At 36.1% G+C, this 22,376-nt stretch overlaps 1 protein-coding gene across 2 annotated transcripts; it reads left to right on the top strand.

Moving 5' to 3' along the window:
• Nucleotides 1-112: 112 nt before the first annotated feature.
• LOC109031454 (uncharacterized) lies at nt 113-22,188 on the top strand. 2 transcript variants are annotated; one of them, XR_011899770.1, is made up of 10 exons: nt 113-791; nt 1,807-2,053; nt 2,280-2,549; nt 3,865-4,048; nt 7,602-7,766; nt 10,090-10,379; nt 12,623-12,720; nt 15,440-15,588; nt 17,773-17,875; nt 19,394-22,188. XR_011899770.1 is itself a non-coding variant. In XM_072299813.1 (3 exons), the coding sequence occupies exon 3, from the start codon at nt 2,420-2,422 to the stop codon at nt 2,858-2,860; it is 441 nt and encodes a 146-aa protein (XP_072155914.1). In that variant the 5' UTR covers nt 113-791; nt 1,807-2,053; nt 2,280-2,419; the 3' UTR covers nt 2,861-3,157. The 2 variants fall into 2 exon arrangements, 1 of the variants encoding a protein (XP_072155914.1); XM_072299813.1 differs by lacking the exons at nt 3,865-4,048; nt 7,602-7,766; nt 10,090-10,379; ... (2 more) ...; nt 17,773-17,875; nt 19,394-22,188 and having other exon boundaries at nt 2,280-3,157.
• Nucleotides 22,189-22,376: the final 188 nt, after the last annotated feature.

Here is a 22,376-nt window from a genome sequence, read left to right as displayed (position 1 = left end):
GACACGCTCTAGACCAATGAGAATTCTGACTCAAGGTGATTAAGTGCGCGCAGCGCGCTCCGACGACACGGAAAGAAAACTCTATTGTTTGTTTGTTTATTTACAACAATTTTAGGTTAAGTCGTTTGTGTAGTTTGTGACAGCAGTGTATGGAAGTTTAATTCCTCTTGTCTGGTATTGTAGTTAAATTTTTCAATTCTGGGAAGTGTGCTCTTTAGCCCTCGACCGCGATTACAAGAATGAAGGCCCTATCGGAGGAGACGGACATGTAGTTGAAGCGGACGAAATGAAGCTCGGAAGAAGGAAATATCATCGCGGTCGAGTGGTAGAAGGAAGTCGGGTGTGGGGTGTGATTGATCGGGACACGAAAGACTTTCGTTTGGAAATTTGCCCTGGGAATAAGAGAGACGAGAAAACCTTCCGGAAATTCTTTAATAAACACGTGTTAAAGGGAACTACAGTGAATACAGACGGCTGGGCGGCAGACGCGTTCCTTAAGGATGACGGCTACATCGACGAGGTAATGGAACATAAACATACTTTTGTGACACCCTCAGGAATCCATACGAACACTATTGAGTCCCAGTGGAGGCCGTTCAGGCGCCACCTTGCACGAGGAGGAGTAAAACCAGAAAATCTCGCGGATCACTTGTGCGAATACCTTTGGCGAATCGAGCAGCGGAAATTGAAGAAGGACCCATTTACGGCGCTTCTCAATGAAATAGTGAAGGTGTACAACCCCGATAACCTGGCAGTGTAGGAGAGGAAATGTGAAGCCTTGGTACACGAAGGTAAGCTGTCAATTTTGAATTTCCCGCTCTCGAACAGCTGCTTCGCGTCCGCGCGTCACATCGGGTGGTGTCAGCGGACGTGCATCCTGCCTGCCTTCGGCAGGAGAGGCCCGTCTGCACCTCTATTGGCACGGTCCATATTCTGAACTGCTGTGACAGTTCAGAATATGAGCTGCTGATTTTTCGGAACTCTTTGATTTTTGGAGGTTTCTTTTTGAGTTGTCTGGGTTTTTTTAAAGTGTGTCGCCACCTGGGACTCAATTCCCTCTCACTTTTCCTGAATGTGCGTCAGGGGAAGGGGGATAAAGGTTATTTTGGGGAACGGTTCATATACTGAACTATAGCCCAAGTGGCAAGTCAAACAAATAATTTTTTCCATGGAAATTAGTCCAAGTTCCATGCTAACCTGCTGAAGTGTAACTAACCGATTCTCAGTCAATTAGATAGGTATTACTGAGCAGTTTTTTATTGCTGTGAATTGGGTGATCAAATTCATGGATCGCACCTATTAGAGGAATGTTGCCTCCAGTTCACCAAAGTAAATGAAGCAAATTCAGTAATAAATATAACCAGACCTTGTTTACCAATAGTGAGATCACCTATTTCATTGGCTTGTTCATGTTTTAGCTACAGCAATCTGAACAAACATCTGGGCCAATGATTGAAATTTTGTATTTGTCAGGCGGACATAGACTAAACGGTAAAGTGTGATCGGTCGGCTATGTCTTATTGCTGCTAAGTCGTGCCTTTGTCAGGTGGAATTCACGACAAACTAAAGGTACCTCTTGAGTTTCCGAAAGTATGTCTTACATTCCACCTGACAAAGGCACGACAAAGCAGCGACAAGACATAGCTGACCAATCATGCTTTGCCATTTAATCTATGTCTGTCCGACAAACACAAAATTTCAATAATAGGCCCGCAGATGTAACAGGCAAACTTATTGTCAACGGAGACAATGACTCCTTCCTTTTTTGTTATCTGAGTAATAATCAAAATGTTAATGTTGCAATAGGTACAAAGTTCAAGTCTAACTTCAAGTTTCCTGTTCCTGTTGACCCTGTATGGAGAGAGGCTCAATTATGCTTAACTTCTGGATTCTGGCAATCCTCGTGACCTGTAGTCATCTCCAACAGAGTGATTAACTTATGGCTCTCAGTCTTATTGCCCTCAAAAACGTCCCTGCCTTAGTTCTTTTCCACCAGACTCATTGGGACAATGGACACTTTGACACCTATCTTGAAGTCTACCGCACCCCTGATGTGAGTGTACCTCAATATTTTATCTCAATTTACTTCCATCATGAATCTTCAAAATGGGTCAGTTGCGCTAGTGACAGAATTGTGTTTTGATGCTTAGTTCCTGTAGATTAGCTTAAAATAAGGAGATCCATCCAAACAGCACCTTTCAGCTTCAACTTCATATTAATCACCCTTTCTCCTCAAAATGATCAAAGCTAAGTCTTTTTATTCTTCCTGAAATTTACAGATACTGCAGCCTCAGAACCAAGGTCAGAATGGAAAAGTGCCCTGGTGAAACTCCTCCTACAGCCTCGCTTTGAAGGAGAAGCTGAATTTGCCAGGCCATGTTGTGGAAAGGCCAAAATTTGGGAAAAAATAGCAAAGACGATGAAAGATCTGTACGGATACAATTTTAGCGGCCCCGATTGTTCCAAAAAATTCAGTAATCTCCGGACCACCTACCTGACGATTAGGAAAAGGTTAAGACCGACAGGTGCAAGCGGTGATGGTAAGCCCGGTGAGTTAGATGAAAATGATGAGAACGATGATGAAGCAGGAATAATGTTGGATACAAAGGAAAGTGACCAGGGGACAAAGTGGGAGTTTCACCAGATCTTCCGAGAAAATTTTGGGTCAAAAGCCAGTGTTGAGCCGGGTGCTCACCTTTTAGGTGCAACTTTTAATGCAGCACCAAAACCTGCAGCTGCTAGAACTGCCTGTAGACCCTTACTAGAACAGGGGAAAGAAAAAATTGGACAAATGTCACATCAGGAAGTGGCACGATTCAACAGAAATTTTATGCTAACCAACTTAGCAAGTAATGATTGATGCTTACGGGTTGATATGAATTTTGTCCAATCTTTTCTTTCCTCAGTTCTATCAACCATCAAATCGCTCCTTATCCATGACCGAGTGGTGAACAGTGTTCTGGAGATGTCTTTTGGTCCGGCATAGTTGATGCAAAACCTTGCAGCAAAAATTTAATAATTACTCCTTTCCTTGATTAGTTGAATTGTTTTTCTTCCATGCACATTACCTAATCTTTGTTGGAGTTTTGAAAAGGAGGAAGGGATTGTACCAACAATATCATGTACATGAATAAAAAAAAAATTATGAATGGGTAAGGTAAGAGAAGAAACAAAAATACATAAAAAAATGTCCAAAAAAAATGATTACTTTAAAGAAAATAATTAACTTAAGTGATGAAAAATTAAATGAAGCAATAAACATTCAGAAATAAAAAAAAAAATCATATTAGAAAAAATACACTAGGTATATGCCAGGTATATATATGCCAAAATATAAAAATGATTAAACATAAAAGAATGATTTCAACTTTTTTACCCTGTGGATAAGAATAGTCCATTCTCAGCAAGTATTTGCCCTGTTGAAATTATGAGATGTTCTTCAAAATTGTTCAAAGTAAAAAACATAACTTAAGAATCTTTAATTTCACTTTTATTTCTGGTTGCTCGTATAGGGATTTAAAGGGCCTTCCAAGAATTCGGCTACGTAGCGGCCAGAGGGCGCACTCCCTAGTTTAATTATTACAAAGAAAATTCTAATTTTAATTAAATTATAGTTACCCTACAGACACACCTTAAAAGCACAAATTTTATTAAAGCAATTTTTTTCATTTGATTTCTCGTTTAAGTATCCTCTTTCTAGCTGAATGAACATAATACATATTTATCATCATATGTATAAGTCTCAGCTTAGAAGAAGAAAAACTAATTGTCTGTATCCATTCTTTATACTCACAAAATTATTTTTTCTCATTTCAGTGTTTATTTTGCTTACCATTGTAGTTTCGTTCTTTTGGTGTGTCACAGGCTTTTCAAAATTAAAGCGAGTGAAATTGTTTTTCTAACACAGTGGGATCATCCATCAAACATCTCATTGTCTTCAACAGGTCAACCTCCCCCAGCGAGTTGCTGAATGAGTCCCTGCTTTTTGCCTGCTCATCTACCACTGGTTTTTCTTCACCACAATTATTGATATTTCTTTTTGCAAAAAGTAAGTAACAATTGTGACTTAAAGTGTCAGAACTACATTTTGCAATCATTACAGAGAAGGTGTGTGCCTCTTCGCCTACAGACATGACTTTTTTGTAAAGCTTGTAGAAAATTTGTCTGAGGTGATTTTCCCAAAGAAAACAAGACTACCTTTTTGTGTGTGTTGAAAGTGTAGTTTCCGAAGAAAATGTACCATTTTTTTAAAATGAAAAATACAGACAATAAGCTGGTTCACCCAAACTGATTGCGGTAAACGCAAGGGTCGTACGACATTGATGGAGTTTTTTCAGCCATCGTGCGTAAAAAGTTCAGCTTAATGCTGATATCTCATTACAGAGGGAATAAGTTAGTTGGTGTAGCGGCTTCATATCAGGATTAGCCAAGGATTTTGAAGATAAGCTGAGTTAGTCAGTTAGTTATTTCATAATTACGCTTTTGATAAGCTTGATCAGCTTGCAATTTTAATTAAAAATCTCCACTGAGCTGTTCAAATCATGGCTCAGTGCTTGTGTCGCGTTAAACTAAGCGTTATCCAAATTCTTGAAAGTATGCTCCCTCAACTTGCTAAGATTGAAACAAATTCAATTCCTCACCATGAGTGTACATTACCAAAAGAGGGGACTCAAGGTGTATTGATTAAACTAAAAGTTAGTTTTTTTTGCGGGGACTCAGATTGCACACAAAACTTTATCCTCTTCTGTACCAGTATCGTCAATGAAAGTACTGCTTTCTTCTCACATGGATCAATTTGAATTTTAGAAGGGGCTCTTGGATGCGAATTAAAAGTGAACAACTAAGGGCCTTATGAAAGGATTTCAGCTGCCCGGATTTACCTTCCGAAATTGATTAGATTTTGAATGTCAAAAACAATGATACCTACTCGCTGCCTCATTTACGCCAATAAAAAAATAATAATAATAACAGGCCTTTTGTCAATTAAAACCAAGAAAATAAATAAAATATATAATATGCATCGGGCTTCCCTTAGAAATTAATCACGGTGCCCCTGAACTCACTTTAAATGCGACTTTGTTGTACATCAAAAATTCAAGTTGGAGGTTGTAGTGGGGTACTCCCTGATGGGTTTTTGGGCAATTTCGAAATAGGTTGTCGGAGCTCCTCGAAAAATAATCGCATTTTTGTGGTTTTTTAGGGGTAAAATAGCAAAATTGGCCTCCGGGCGACAAATTAAACCCCCTCTCCCTCATCCTTGCCTTGACCGATCTGAATTTTTAGTATGTTTTTACCTGGTATAAGATGGGACTTTTCTGAAATTTTCATGCCCATACAAATTTTTTTGCTCCCGCGGCAGCGTTGCCAAGTTGCGGACTCCAAAATATCGAATTTAATGATAAAATGAAGGTTTCGGAGTGTGATTTCCATTCAAAATCAAAAATTCAAATTGTAAGTTGTAGTAGGGTACTGCCTGATGGGGTTTTGGCCAATTTCGAAGTAGAGTGTTTGAGATTTTTGAAAAATAATCGAATTTTTGCGGTTTTTTAAGGGTAAAATAGCACACTGCGCACGGGGCGGCAAGTTGAACCTTTTCTCTCTCATCCTTGCCGTGACCGATCTGAACATTTAGTATGTATTAACCTGGTATAAGGTGTGACTTTTCTGAAATTTTCATGCCCATACAAAATTTCTTGCCCCCCGCGGCAGCGTTGCCAATTTGCGGACTCAAAAATATCGAATTTGATGATAAAATGAAGGTTTCGAGGTGTGATTTCCTCCAAAATTTCACGAAAAATGTGCAATCTGAGAGTTTTCGATAAGAAAAGGCATACTTGAACAATTTAGAGTTGCAGTGTTGCCAGCTTTTGATTTAAAATTCGTCAAAATGACCCAAATCACGTTGCAACCTCGAGCGCTGGATTTTTATTTCGTTCAGAATTGGTTATTACGGTTCTTCTGTACTCTATGCATTTAGGTACCATGAAAATTATGCCATTACTTACTTGATGGGTGCAGCTAACTCAACAAGAGAGGCCGGATAAAGCGATGAGTCGGGGGAAAACGAGCGGTTCGGGTTGACAGAAAGTTCTTAAATCTACTCCATCGCCAGAAAGTAGAATTTGAGAACTTTCTCCCACCCCCCAAACCTTATCCCTGTTGCAGTCAATCCTTTGAACATCTGATCTGAAATTTTGCCCCCGAATTTTTACCAAAAACATGAAAAATAAAAACACGTTTTTGTGCAAAAACACATCATGTTTTTGGTAAAAATTCGGGGGCAAAATTTCAGATCAGATGTTCAAAGGATTGACTGCAACAGGGATAAGGTTTGGGGGGTGGGAGAAAGTTCTCAAATTCTACTTTCTGGCGATGGAGTAGATTTAAGAACTTTCTGTCAACCCGAACCGCTCGTTTTCCCCCGACTCATCGCTTTATCCGGCCTCTCTTGTTGAGTTAGCTGCACCCATCAAGTAAGTAATGGCATAATTTTCATGGTACCTAAATGCATAGAGTACAGAAGAACCGTAATAACCAATTCTGAACGAAATAAAAATCCAGCGCTCGAGGTTGCAACGTGATTTGGGTCATTTTGACGAATTTTAAATCAAAAGCTGGCAACACTGCAACTCTAAATTGTTCAAGTATGCCTTTTCTTATCGAAAACTCTCAGATTGCACATTTTTCGTGAAATTTTGGAGGAAATCACACCTCGAAACCTTCATTTTATCATCAAATTCGATATTTTTGAGTCCGCAAATTGGCAACGCTGCCGCGGGGGGCAAGAAATTTTGTATGGGCATGAAAATTTCAGAAAAGTCACACCTTATACCAGGTTAATACATACTAAATGTTCAGATCGGTCACGGCAAGGATGAGAGAGAAAAGGTTCAACTTGCCGCCCCGTGCGCAGTGTGCTATTTTACCCTTAAAAAACCGCAAAAATTCGATTATTTTTCAAAAATCTCAAACACTCTACTTCGAAATTGGCCAAAACCCCATCAGGCAGTACCCTACTACAACTTACAATTTGAATTTTTGATTTTGAATGGAAATCACACTCCGAAACCTTCATTTTATCATTAAATTCGATATTTTGGAGTCCGCAACTTGGCAACGCTGCCGCGGGAGCAAAAAAATTTGTATGGGCATGAAAATTTCAGAAAAGTCCCATCTTATACCAGGTAAAAACATACTAAAAATTCAGATCGGTCAAGGCAAGGATGAGGGAGAGGGGGTTTAATTTGTCGCCCGGAGGCCAATTTTGCTATTTTACCCCTAAAAAACCACAAAAATGCGATTATTTTTCGAGGAGCTCCGACAACCTATTTCGAAATTGCCCAAAAACCCATCAGGGAGTACCCCACTACAACCTCCAACTTGAATTTTTGATGTACAACAAAGTCGCATTTAAAGTGAGTTCAGGGGCACCGTGTAATGACTTACTTGAAGAGGAAAAAAATAATTGTTCCATTTCCGTTTTCAGACTCTGCAATATTCAGAACAGATCGAATCAACAGGTTTGACCCAAACTTTTTCTCATGAAAATTCTAGAAATTTAGCCGGCAGACCATATGAATTAAATTTGCTCTTTATTTCAGATGAAACAGAGGAGAATTTTCACTATTGTTGGATCATTGAGTTTGAGAAGCAAGTCAGTTCTCAAATTACTCATAGTCATGGTAGAATTTTGTATACACAAAACATGTTTCACGCATAAGTATTCTGAAGAACATCTTTCAGAGCACAAGAAATCATGTTTCCTCGTAAGTACAGATTTTTTCATCTCAATATTTCCTAATGATCATACTTTAAAATGTAGAAATTACAGCAAAATCCTGCTTCATAATTACATTGTTTTTTACTTATTGACTTTGAGAGATGTCTCAACAAAATGAACACCACTGACCCTGAAGCTATAGTTACATACCTTTATAGTCTGACTCAGAATATACTATTGTTTCTAGGTGCCTTGGTGTAGGCCATCAATTCGGTTCATAATTGTGTGTAACTATAGTTTTAGGCATAAGAATTAACAGTGGATGCTTATAGTTTTCTCCTCTCCTGTACCTGCATATAGTGTGATGAATCAGGTATTACTAATGGAAAAGAATATGTATGCACGTCTTCATTTTTTCTATTTTATACCGGAATCCCCACTTTATATCTACTCATGAGCAACAAAGATCAAGGAAATTTAAATAGCACCATGTGCCATCTGCCATGTGAGCTTTGATGAACCTGGCATCAACAAAGTTTCTATCAAGCCCCTCGACTTTGTGCTCCCCAAAGAGACTACTTAACTATTAAATTGAACTTTACTGCCAATGTAACTTAAGATTAAGATATCCTAATAATTTAACCAAAGGATTCTGCGATTATTCAGAGTAAATGTTACTTTTAGTGAATTGCTCAAGGATTGAAAGGAATGTGGAACTGATACCATATATGTACCTTCCTCTTAATAGAAGTACTATAATAATAACAAATGAGAGTATGCTGGTGGAAGATATATTTAATCCTTATTCACACTTTTTTATTTGTGAGCGCTAGTCTCCGTAAGCTGGCATCAATTTTAGATGTTTTCGAGTTTCTTTTTACTTTGTAGGTTTTGCAACATCCCTACTCAATTTGAAATTCCTTGAAGGTAAGCTGTATTTTGTCATGAGTATGTAAATTGGATTGTGGTAATCAAACCAGTCATACCTACATTGGGTCTTTTCATAATAGAGCCTATCTATTGAGCGGAAAAAATGAGAGTTACATTCAGTCGTACGGAAGCAGGAATTGGGATAATTCAATACAAAAAATCCTGCATAACAGACCATTAAAATCGAAACAGCCTCTCAAAAGGCATTGAGCGCATAGAACATTTTTCTTTTCTTTCGCAGATGTGATTGTATTGCTATTACTGTGTTCATGCAGGAATGGCATGAAGTAAATGGGTCTTAGTGGAGGAATTAAAGTGGCTATAGAGTCCAATGGAGCTTTGCGTGGTTTTTGCGAGTACTCCTTGTTTCCAGATCCTCCTACTGTAGTTTCTTCCTTCTAATTTTGTATGCTTTCCCATCTAGCATGTGTTACCAGTCCTACACTGTTGCATGTAGGTCTTTATTAAGAACTTTCAATTTAAATTTGACTGGTTTGCTGAACGCCAGCCAATTATCCATCAAAGTTTCAGGAATGTGAGACTCCAAAACTTGAGCATTTTTAAATATCCCTTGGGATCAGTCAGATCAGCTCTGAGGTCTTCAAAAATTTCACTGAAGCTTGCAGAGAATTCAGTTGAATTGGTTTTTATAATAATTAAAGTTAATATCCAAAAATTGTTGTATCTTTACAGATGGACAATTTTTAATTATTACAAAATGATTTTTAATTGTTAAGGTTGCTTGCCTGAAAGTTCATAGACATTAATGTGCAAATTTTATCAATTTTCCTAGCTTTTTTTCCCTCTGCAGTTCTTAAAATAACAAGAGCATTTTTGGCCTATACTCATCTGAGAGGGGGAGTGGGGGTTTTCAGTCTGCAAAATGTTTTGTAATGTTCAAAATCCCTCCCAAGAGGATTCTGATCTAACTTTGTCATACTCTCAAGGTCTGTTTCTTGATGTTAATTCTCCTCATGTGTAGTCCAGGGATCCAGAAAGTACTTTACTTTCACCTAAAATGGAAATGCTCGGTTCCAGTCAAAAATGCACTTAACAGTTTGCTTCACGAAGAAGGACGGCGTGTTGAAGGACTCAGTGTGCTTAAAGTAATGCATTTGATAGTTTCTTCACAAAAACTGATTCCCTTGACTGTTTTTTTATCGAAAACTAATGTGCAAAAAATTGACAACTTTTCCCTCAGTAAGTAAGTGCGCGAATTGTGTGACCGTCAAAATACATTGGGGGGGGGATTGACTGCTGTCATAAAAATTCATTATCCTCAACTGCTTCTACAAAAAAAAAAAACGTGTGAGCACCACAAGAGTGTTCTCCAGCACTTTTTGGACCCCTGCATACCTCATGAAGAAACATCTCTTGCGCAATGAGCATTGTCGGCTCACTTCAGAATCAGTGAAAATTAATGTGTTAATGTTTTGCAGATGCCGGGTGAGTGCAGTCTAATCTCGAGTAAAAGTCACGAGTGTTTTGTCTTGGAAGGAAGCGCCATGATTGCTCGGACGTCAAGGAGAGTTCTCGCTTCCCTGACTGCCCTGCTGGGCGCACGCCCATACGTGATTCGGTGCCTGGTGATGCCTTGCAGTTGGATTGCCTGTAAGAAGTGAAGTTCCAGTACCAATCAGAAAAACTGTCTGATTCATTATATGGCCATAAAAAAAGCCTCTGAACACAGAATCTAGCTGGTTACGATCAACAGAGTGTTTAATCTTAGGTGAGAATCTTTTCTTAACACTCTTAGCGAAAGAAACATCATAAGGTTGGTAATTCACATCTATGATCAGTAGGATAGCTGACTTAGCTAACAGCCACTCACTCTGGACTGAATTATTCGGTTTAAATAATTTCGGCCTATATAGCCCTCCTAAGGTAGCATTCGCTCTTTGATTCTTTAGAAGACTTCGCAATTCTCTTGGGTAGTATGTAGAATCTTGGAAGCTGGAATCTTTGGCATAAGCACTAAATTTATTGAATAATGAATTCCAATCACATGGTTCGTGATGCCTTGAAAAGCTTTTGAATATATTTGATTTTTTTCTGCAATTTCAAGTCCTTGAATATCCTTGAATTTTGGGATTTTGCCTCATTGTACTTGAAAGGTTTTTGAAAAGTCCTTGAATTTTACATAATCTGGTGATTTTGTGTCTAATCTCCTACTGTCTTACTGTCTTCTGTGAAAAGAAAGTGCTGGGTGAACGAAATGGTATTACAGCTTTAAGTGAATTTGACACGAATTTTCAAGATGTGGTGATGAGGAATTCACAACAATTCATGGATTTTGACCCAATTGATTAAAAATATTATAAAACTATCAAAAAAGAATCCTTCTTGAATTTATAGAAAGTAGTTGAAGAACTTCTTTTGCTTAGTCATGGGGAAGCCTCTGTTGAAAGGAAATTTAGTATTAACAGAAAAATTGAAAGTGAAAATCTGAAAAAAGAACCATTTGTTGCGCCAAGACTAATCCATCACTATCTTCAACATATTAGACCTCCCAGTATTTCTATGCTCATCATCATTAACGCTCTTAGACAAAATGGCTGTAGTGCCGTGAATATGTTTAAAAATGACTGTGCTGATGTAAAAGAGAAAAAGAAAAAAATGGCAGAACTAACCAAAAAGTCACAATTTTTCCAACAAAAAAATTTGTTGAAAGACAGAACAAAATCTTTGAGTCAGGGAATAGATGGTTTGCTCAAGAGTGTTGATCTAATTGCCCCCGAAGCTGAACAGAAGAATGACATGCTACTTAGCACCATACCAAACAGATTTAGAAACACAGCAAAAAGAAAAAAGGAATAATTAAAGGACGTTGAAAAGCAACTGCTTGAGTCTGCAGCACTTAGAACAAATTTCAAGTTCTTGCCTTGATTATTTTCCCTTAATTCTCCTAATTTTTCCTTTCTTTTCAATATTATTTCTTCTTTAAAATATTCGTTCTAACATTACGCCTAGTAGTAACTTTAATGTAGTTTTAAACTTCAAGTGAAAATAAGGCTTAATGCCTTTCACTTGGTGCCGTTATTTAAGAACTTACTTCACCGAGTGATAGCATGAATGTGGTCTCAAGGATGGATTCAATTGCTCATATTGACAACATTTTTTTGTAATATTTTTGCGTCCAATTATGGTGTTGGCATGATTTTGGTGGTTTTATGGCTTCACTCAATTTCTTACACTGACAAGTTTTTTGTATTATTTTAGCATTCAATTATGGTGTTTGAAAATTATCAATCAAAATAATTTTCTAAATTCATCTGAAGAACTGTACTTGAGAAAACTTTTCGGCTCTCGATTTATCCTTAGAGTAAATGCACTGTTTTTGAAAAAAAAAAAAAAATTTAGTCTCAATTCTATAAGATATCAAACCCTGGTTCCTTCTAGCATATGTTTCTCCTTTTGCCCGTTCCTCCCTATGCATTTTCTCATGGAGGTGTAGCACTGTTGCTTTGTCAGTTGTTTTGAAGCAGTTGATATGACAGGGTCTGTTATCATGAAAAGGAATTCGGTTACTTCTTTCTGTCTCATCTTTCCACCTAGGGAGAAAAGCAGAGCTCTTCTTGATCACCAGTTTGGAGTTGCAATGTTTTTACTAGCTATTGCATACCGAAATGCTGAAAGATTCATTATTGAACTCTGTTTTTCTCAAAATAACCGCGTAGAAAGTTTGATTTTTGAAGCGTATTGTACCCAGTAGGTCGTAAAGAGCATCACATCAAATAATTAAAAAATTTGGCCGACACCGAATCCCATGGTTTTATGTGCAGGGTTCTTCGGAAATACTATAGTTACAATAGTGTAGATAATAAATTATTTCTAGAAGCTGACTGACATGCATGATCAGTCGTGATCTTCTGAGATAAAAAGAAATTTGATGGAAAGTAAAATCCAAGTAGAATCACTATTCTAGAGTTTCCTTCTCATTCATCAATGATATTTTCTCTTTTCTTTTCACAGCGTCATCAGATAGATAATTCAACAGCTTAAGCATTGTGAAGAGCTGCTTACAAGTCAGAAAACTGGACCAACAGAATTAAAATTTCAGATACATCCAGGTGCTTATTCATTTCATTTTTTTTATTTTCATATTGTATTTTTGTACGAAGGTCATCAGGTAATTACATGAGATTATATCTAACTAGGAATATTAGATGACTATGAATTTTCAATGGCCTCAAATTATTTTAGTCAGAGATGATAAGTATCATTGAAAAATAAATGTCAGAACTTTAACAATTTTTTTTATTCGTTTATTTATTTATTTTTTAAGGAAAAATGAGTGAAGTTGATTAATCATTGAAGAGAAATTCATTTATTCAAGTATCAATTTTTGCCAATCATTCAGTCTTAGCAAAGATAATGCTTAAAGAATATGAGAACCTTTCCGACCAAACAGCTTATACTTACACAAGCTGTTTACTGGGAAATTTTCGATAAAGATAACTCACTTCTTGATCAAGGTACCACTTGAATCTCATGTCGATAGCTGCAAAAGATCAGCAGATATAACTTTTTTGGTGCCCAAAGGTTGACCTTTCAGTGCACTTCTGAGCAAACAGCTTAAACGCATTTTATGCCTTTGCGCCAAAATTCTGTGTATATTGCATCATACCAAGATCTAAAATAAACAGTTCATGTTTTTCTGTGCTCTCTGACTCACAGAAATAATTTTCAAGGGAAGGGAGGTGGTGGAACACCCATAAATGAACTCCTCGGAGAAAACCCCCATTTTACTGCGATGTTTTCCATTTATCTAACAACGCTGGAGCCAGAGGAGTTTGTTTTCCTTGTTATCATTAAAACATAAATTTACATTAATTCATATTGCATTTACGAGGGTCAATAAAAAAATAAGGTTCCCTACCTTGTATCATCCGAACAAAAAAGGTAAATCAAATCAGTAAAGAAATCAGACATACTCTAAGCTGATATCAATATTGCAGTTTCTTGATGCCTTCAGCGTAGAGACTCTTGTCTTGGCACTGAAACCAGTCATCAACAGCGCTCTGCACTTCCAAATCAGTCGGAAACTACTATCCACCGAGAAATTTTTTCAGCTCAGGGAACGGATGAAAGTCACATGAGGCTAAATCGAGAGAATATGGAGGATGAGGGAAAGTTGTAGTATGCAAAGCAACTGATTTGGAAGTGCAGAGCACTGTCAATGACTGATTTCGGTGCCAAGACAAAAGCCTCTATGCAGAAGGCATCAAGGAGCTGCAATATTGATACCAGAAATGTCAAAACAGAGGTGGAGACTACGTCAAAAAGTGAGGTAAGGTTTACTCACTAAATACTGTTAATTTCCTCTTTGATATGATGCTCAACGATGATAACCGGAGTCTGAAATAATCAACTCTCTGCAAATCCTGACTCAAGAGATGGGCACGCGGCGACAGGTTGCCGCAGTAAAAGTGAGTTTCCTTGCAAACCCCTCGACCGATTCTCAAAAACTTGAGCTTCTTTTAAAGCTTAAAGTATGCCTGATAAGATTTTTCTTTACCAATTTGATTTATCTTTTTTCATTCGAATGATGCAATGTAGGGAATCTTACTTTTTGGATGACCCTCGTATTTAAGCTTTCTCCTCAAGAACACCCTATTTCTGAGCAAACAGCTTGTAATGTAACTTCAAAAATTAATGATTGCAGACCAGATTTGACATTTTATACTTTTGTTTTGGATGGATTTCAGTCCATAGGGATCTAATTTATATAAATAAACCATTTTTGGTTTAGTTCCGACGACACACTGGAACCTAAGCATGAATGAAAACTTTAACTGCAATTTTCTGACACCTGCTGTTTTCGCTATGAGCTGTTTGGTCAGGAAGGTTTTCACAGTCATTGCTGTCATTGCCTGTATAGTTCAGACCAAAATTTGGCCGGAATTTTTTATATTAAAATCTTGCCGGAGTAATCTAATGGTTTAACTTGTAACGGCGATACGCTGATACATGTACTTCATAAATTTCTTGTTTTTAAATATATATCGACGGTGTAAGTCGGCGATCCAATGACTCGTTTGCGACGTCGCAGACTTCCTGTTATACTTTATTTTTTAAACGGAAAACTGCTCAGCGTAAATTCTTTAAAATTGCCGTGATTTTTCTTCTCTATTCAAAGAAAATTCTGCAAAAACTTCAAGGAGTGATGTCAATTTGTTCTCCTTTAAAAAAATAACATGGAGGTGGAGATTTTCAGACACCGCAAACGAGTTATGTGATTGCCGACTTACACCGTCGATATGTGCAGATAATAATTGAATTGAGGTTTTGAGATTGTGGTGGCTTAACATTTCTGAAGGAAGCAAACCATCTCTCATGCTTGAGATTTTACAGAATATTCTTCATACAGAGAAAAAAAACTGGAAATTCCCCAGAAGTTGTTTTAATTAATTTTCTCGAAAAAAATTAAGCAAGACTGGAAGGCTGTAATATTGCAAACTGTGGTGTGTGGTTTCAATGTCTAGCCTTCAATGTATTGTAAGGTAGCTATACAGGGAAAAAGAAGTTTAGGTCTGAGACACAAGATGGGTAGGTCAATCGGTATTATGTAATTTTTTTACATCCGACACCTGCCATTAGGCTTTAACATTTCCGAAGGCTCAGGCTGAGTCTAAATTTAGAGTATGTTGCTGCCCTAAATTGGCTGAGGTGTGACAGAAAAAAATTAGCCGATTGACCATCTTGTGCCCCTGTTGGAGGCCACTTTCCTGTGTAGATTTGTAAAAAATTCTCAAAGTATTAATCATTCCCACATTTAATTCATTACAGTTTTGAAAAACTGGGGAGAAATTTGAATCACTCATCATTCCGGACAGCATCTCTTTTGCGATCAGAGTATGAACTTTCTGTCCTCGCTTTTGGCCAAGAACAATTGCAACAACGCTTCGCACACACCCTGTGTTGGAGTTTGTGTAACTGTGAGTATTTGTCAACGATTCAAAGTCAGACTCCATTCCTTCATTGTCTTTGGTCTTTTTCTATTCCTTTCAGCTCCAGTATACATTTTGGTTAAAACAAATTTGTATTTCACACTAATTCAATAGTTCACAAAGTTGTCTACTAGTAGCAGTAGGCTGGGAAACATGGGTATGTTGCAAAAATAATTTTTACTAAAAATGTTGGAGAATTCTAGAAATAAGACAAGATTTTTTCAATGGTTCTGTATGTCACAATATCTAAAGTTTTTACGACTACCAGAAAGAATTTTGTCGAAAATAATTCATTTTACCCCTTCTTTTTTGTTTCTGAAAACCCTATTATGAATAAAAAATTGTAATTCCATTGCTAGGCCAAGGTGGCATGATGTATTTTGCCTCAACCTGGATCAGATCTGCCACAAAACAATGTAACGCAAAACTCAATCCGCAAACGAGCCAGAAATTTATAAAAAATATTAACAATAAATCAGAAGCAGACAATTTAACTTTAGTAATTGTTAATAAGATGAATCTGTAGCAGTGGCATGGCATGCTTTGCGATATATCAATTGTTATGCCATTTAAACCTATGGAAAAGGATCAATAAACAGGGTGTTAATAATTGATTCTTCACCATAGGTTTAAATGGCATAACAATCAATATATTGCAAAGCACGCCACGCTACTGTAGCCATTGTAAAATGTACTATATTAGAATGCAAAGTTGATGACTAGATCATTATTCCGATTGTAATTAAATTATTATAGGTTTTAAATTCACTCAAAAATTATGAGTGATGAGCAAAAATTGGAACTTAAGTATGTTGCTTTTGCTTCAAACTGACCCGATTGTCCTATTTGCCCACTAGTAAGTAGTATTGACTCCCCTACCTACAAGGTTGTTAAATTTTTTGATAAAATCATCAAAAATACTGTTAATCTGAGCAAAAAGTTTGCAGCTATCAATACTGTACAATTTTCTAAAGATATTGTTACTCCTAAGATGGGTGATAAACAGCAATTATTCTCTTTAGACATTGTAGACATGATTAACTGACAAAAATTAACTGAGAGTAAAAAACTTAGTAACAAGGAAATTAACAAAATTGTACAAAAAGTCTACACTATTCTAAAGTAGAACTATTTTATTTACAATGGTGAATTTTGTTCTGTAACAAAGGGCTTAGCAATGAGAGCCCCTCTCTCTGCTACCCTATAAGAAATCTATCTTAACTGGCTCAAAGAATTATACATGATGAACCCTAAAAACAAATCATATTATAAAAAAGTTGCCAAGTATTGTCGATAAGTAGACGACTCTTTTTTTCATTTTTGAGAAGACTAGACTTTTAATATAAAACACATCTTGTTCAGATATTGATTCTCAAACTTCCTGTTGTGTGATTCATTCTCCATGTAGAATTTCGAAGAGAAAGCAGGAAGCCTTGTGCTTGAATTCAAACCTTGTCTAGAGGTCCATTGCATTAATTTTTAAGATTTAACGATTTTTGTGAAGGGAAGCAAGTTGATGGTGAAAATTTTCAGAAAACCAACACATACTGATAGTATTATCCCCTTCAATTTGAATCACCCTCGCAGCCAAAAACTTGCTGCCATCCGCTCAATGATGTATCGAGCATTCAATGTACCTACGCATGAAGAGGATAATAACAATGAATTAGGTATTATCTACTGTATCTGTTCCTCAAATAGATACCCCAAATACAGAGTTGATAATGTAATTAAGGATTTTCACAAGAGTAAAAATCCCTCCAGTAACACTCCACCAAGCAATCATGTAAATAGCCAAAGTAATAACTCAGAATATGTACAGTCAAATTATTTCAGTAGATCTAGCGATATCATAGGTAAAATTTTTAGAACTCACAGTTATTCACTGGCTTTTAGGACAACTAGCAATATTGGTAACATGTTGCGAATTAGTGGCAAGACCAACAGCGATAAATTTAATAAATACAAAGTAAACTGGTAGATTTATGCAGATAGGTCACCTACCAATGGCCAGCCAATTACCATTACCAATTACCAATGGCCAATGGCCAATTACCATTGGCCAATTTAGAGGCAAAGTCAAGTGTCCTTTGGCTTCCTCACAATTTTGACTGTTTTTAGGTCTCAAAAAGTTTTTGGGAAAATAGTGAAATCCACCTTCTTTTCTTTCAGATGCTGTTGCAGAAGAAAGTTATTTAAGACAGTGACATCTCCATTACCAGCAATGCTCCCCCAGCGCACATGAGGCGCACAAGGCTTATGTAGCTCTTAAGCCGTAAGTTCAATCCAAGTACATAATTTTTTTTAAAAGACCAATTCCAATAATGCAGTGAATACGAGAGGGGGCGCTTGCAAGTGCAGTGTGAACACATATCCATCAAATTTTTGGTGATAGTTGCCTTTTGCCATTTTCATTATTTTTAGAGTCAATTTTATCCGGCCATCATTTTAGCACAAATCAAGATAGCAATCCGCAACTTCCATCATAAGTCCCTTTTTTATCTTTCCACCAAGATTGTATTGTTTGATGGTGGTTTTTATTTGGAAAAAATTAAAAATATAGTTACAGCAAAAGTTAAGGGGAAACGGAGAGATTGTTTTCTATTAAACCTCCATCAAACAATACAATAAGAGAAATAAAAAGGCATCGGATGCAAGTTGTAAGTTACTATTTTCCTTTGAGCTGAGATGGCAGCTGGTTAGAGATGACTTTCAAAACTTTGACTAGCAGCCACAGCAAACAAATTATAATGGTCACCTGTCATTTAAGCCCGGCATTTTCTTCTTCATCCTTTTAGAAAAAACAACTTAATCAACCCGAATTGTTCACAAAGAAACAACTTAAAACAGGACTAAGGCCGCAAATAATAAAAAGAAACACATAGAATAAAATAAAAAAACCGGGGAAGTTTCGCAGGGATCACACCTGCATTTTCAACCGGCAAAACAAGAAAATTAAAAGAAGGACACGATGAGCCTCACCGTTGTTATTCTCACAGTCTCACAATAACAACAGTGAGGCTCATGTGTCCTTCTTTTAATTTTCTTGTTTTGCTAGTTGAAAATGCGGGTGTGATCCCTGCGAAACATCCCGGGTTTTTTTATTTTATTTTATGTGTTTCTTTTTATTATTTGCGGCCTTAGTCCCGTTTTAAGTTGTTTCTTTCATCCTTTTACCAACCTGTTTAACACCTGAGGGTGAAGGGGCCTCCGTTTAACATTTTGGAGTTGTCCTCCCTTCATTGCCAAAATAGCCATTCGAAAAATGAGTTTTCAGATACCTAAGTACAATAAATCACAGGGGGGAAAAAGGAGATGGTAGCATTTCAGGCATCTTGGATTTGTCAATGACGTAGGTCGGTTGGGATGGTTTTTATCATCAATTTTCTTGGAAATGACGTTGTTCATGGATAAAGGTCATTCTATATCAGAAGATTGAAGTTATATTTTGAGTTAATCTAAGGAAAAAAACGGATGTTATAGTCTGTTTTTCATACTTTGAATTTCGGATTTTGCTGGACTATTGACGCCATTTTGTACCGGCGTACATCAAGAGGTTAACAAATCTTCAACATGTGACCTCATCTTTTTTTTTAACTATGAAAATACGTCTATAAAAATTCAGCAGACTTACTCAATTACTTTAAGGCATTCCGGAACTTCTTTTTTCAAATGTTCTAGAGAAAAATATGTGCTTCTCTCTGCTCATTATTGTAGCAAGAAATTTCTCCAGAAATGTATGATCCGAAATCCAATTTATATACGCTCAGTGTGCTATTTCCTTTGTTCACAGGGTTCAGATGAAATTGCCTCTACAGTCGGAGTCAAAATCTGATGAAGAATCGACACCACCAATATCGGATGATAATCACAGAAACATGGACATTGATGATAAAGAGAAAGATGCCAAAGCTGAATGCAGATGGCTTCAAAGAGGACCGAGGTTATGACGTTATTGATGACAATTATGCTGTTTGAAACTCTAATCTTTTTTTTTTCATCCATGTATCTGTTGCAGGCAAATAGTCAAATCAGGCATTTTGTCAAATGCCTAGGCAAATAGTCAAATATTCTTACGTAGAATGAGATTCTGATTATTTTCCTTAATTTAGGCAAAATAATGAATTGCTCCAGTAAAAAAGAATTCTCTGTAAAAATATGAATCATGCAATAATATTTTAAATGATTTTTAGCTCCTGAATGAACACTTATCTCAAAGTGATCAGCATTTCATAAAATACAGAGTTTTTAAAATTTTAACATTTGAATATATGAGAGGCATTTAAAAAAGAAGGAACAGGAAGAGTTCGTATATTTGTTGAGTTATTTTTCCCAAAATATTGAAAACTCGATAGCTCTTTGCCATAAATTTTCAAAAATTTGCAAACTGTGAATATTTTACAATCTGCCAAAATGCCTGATTTGACTAATTGCTTGCAGCATATCCATCAGCATTCTTAAATTTGTTATATGATTTAAAATATTATGACTTTTAACTATGCATTCACATTTAGCACTATTTCTCATCATGACAATTCAAAGAAGGCATGATTTGATTGTGCCAGGAATAATGTTGAAACTAACACATACTATTAAAGATATGGGAACTCTCTCACTACAAATGGTCATATCATAATGATTGTGACGAACTGACCCATTATTTTCATCAATTATCTAAAATCCTGCTTTTAATTCACTCATTACATTTTTTCTCTAATTTACTTGAAAATTATGTAATATTTACGTATCACTTTCAACTCACATTTCAGGGAACTACATAATAAGTTAAGGAGAATCCATCCCACCCAGGGCGCAAGCCATGGACATATTGCAAGCAGTAATCAATATAACACTAGTTTGCATTATTTCTACCGTCTTTTGGAAAAAAAAATGGAACTGCGTTATCTTAGAAATCTAATTTTGGTGGCCTGAAAGTAAATGAAATATTTCTAATTGCGATAACAAATCTGTAAATATTGCTTGAATGCTGGTGTGATTCAATGAAGTTTTTATGCCCTAATCATATTTTCTTTTTCTTTTTTTTTTTTGTGTGTTTAGACATTTCCAATTTCGTTCCGGGTCTTTCAAATTAGATTGTAGAGGTAGTGCAAATCCAAGTCTTTTCAAAAATAAAATAAAAATAATGGGAACTAGAATTATATTGGATGTTTCTCGTGATGTTGAATGTTGTAGATTCGCCCCTTGCCTTGTGTCAGGGCCTTCTTAAAAATATTTCCTTCCATCTCTACATTTTTAGCTCCTCTATTTTTCAATTATTTTCACAGTTTATTTATTTATTGTAAATTTTTTTCATTTCAATTTTTCCTCCTCATAGTGATTCAGAAACATTTTAGATTTTTCCTCCTTTATTATTTTTTATGTTCTCTTTTGTTTAATACTTTCAATTTATGTCAAGTTAATTTAATGTAAGTCAATCATGAATGGTTGAAAGCAACAAACCAATATTTTTGCCTAACTTTCTTGTGAATTTTCAGGAGTTCTGACACATCAAAATGTTCATGAGCGGTAGAAGTTAACTTAATATTTTTAGTTCTTTTTTTTATCTTGTTCGAGAATAATTTATGCACTCCTTTTTTACAGTGTAAAAACTTGCTCTTTTTTTCATTATAATTTTCAGATTTCTTTATTTTCATTTGTTTCTCTGAAGACTCATCAGTCAACAAATGTATTCACGGTTTTTCCCCCTTCTTTTCTTGCTTTACTCATTTGAGTCCTCATTTCTCATCAACAGATTCAAAACTTTCGAGACCTGTTTTATTTGTCCCTCTTTCATCTCATAACTGGACCCAGGTTTTTTCTTAGTACCTATTATTAAGTATTATCATGTAATGAGACTGATAGGTCTTCTTTTCTTTAGATACATATTTTTAATTATCTTCAGCAAAGTTTCATTCGAGGAAGTTGGAGATCAGGACACTCAAGTGAAATCTCATCACATTATCCCATGCTCAGTAGGAATCACATACAGATATTACTAAACATTAATAGAGGACCACATTCTATACCTGAAAAAAAGTTCTGTGGATCTTGAGTGCAGCCTCCTAAAACATAAAAAATAGGCTCTTGATTCAAGCAGATTCTTTCTAAAATCAAATTGAAAGATCCCAGGTCTGAAAAAATCATTTCTTGATTTTACACGGTTAAATCTGCAGTCTATTTTTTTGAATTATATTTTTTATGAGGTTTTGCTCTTGGCTCAGGTTACATCTTTTTCCAGAGATGAATGAATATGAGGCTTCTGTCATCTTTAAAATGTACTTCAAGAGCTGCAGTTTCCTTCTTAAGTAAATTTTGTGATATATGATGTCATAAGTTAGCCCTTACAGTGACTGAATATAGTCTCAGTAAATATGAATGTTAAAATTTTAAAGTATTATGGCATCGTAAAAAATAATGCCTATAATATTGTTTTCAATATACAGTAAATTGTTCCTCAGGTTTTGAAACATTGTTTCCTTTGCAAAAGTGTTCTTTCAATCGTTATTTTAAGTAAAAGCTTTTTTGTAAAATGTTCCTCTTTTGAAATTCTGTTTACCAGAAATAAATTATGGCTCAATTTTCACAATATTCAATTCTTTTAACTTTATGTCTTCTCTCCTTGGCAGCACCAATTGGAGGGAAAGTTAAAATTAAGTTTTTGGATCGACATTCAGCCTAAGTATTATTTTTGATAACCAGAAACTTATGAAGTTACCCAAATGTTGTTTGAGATCACAATCAGGTTGTCCACTGGTCTAAAAAGTCCGGATATTCCA

This window comes from Bemisia tabaci, chromosome 4 (genome assembly GCF_918797505.1).
Source record: "Bemisia tabaci chromosome 4, PGI_BMITA_v3".
NCBI classification, from domain to species: Eukaryota; Metazoa; Arthropoda; class Insecta; order Hemiptera; family Aleyrodidae; genus Bemisia; species Bemisia tabaci.
This window is presented reverse-complemented; position numbering and strand designations above follow the sequence as displayed.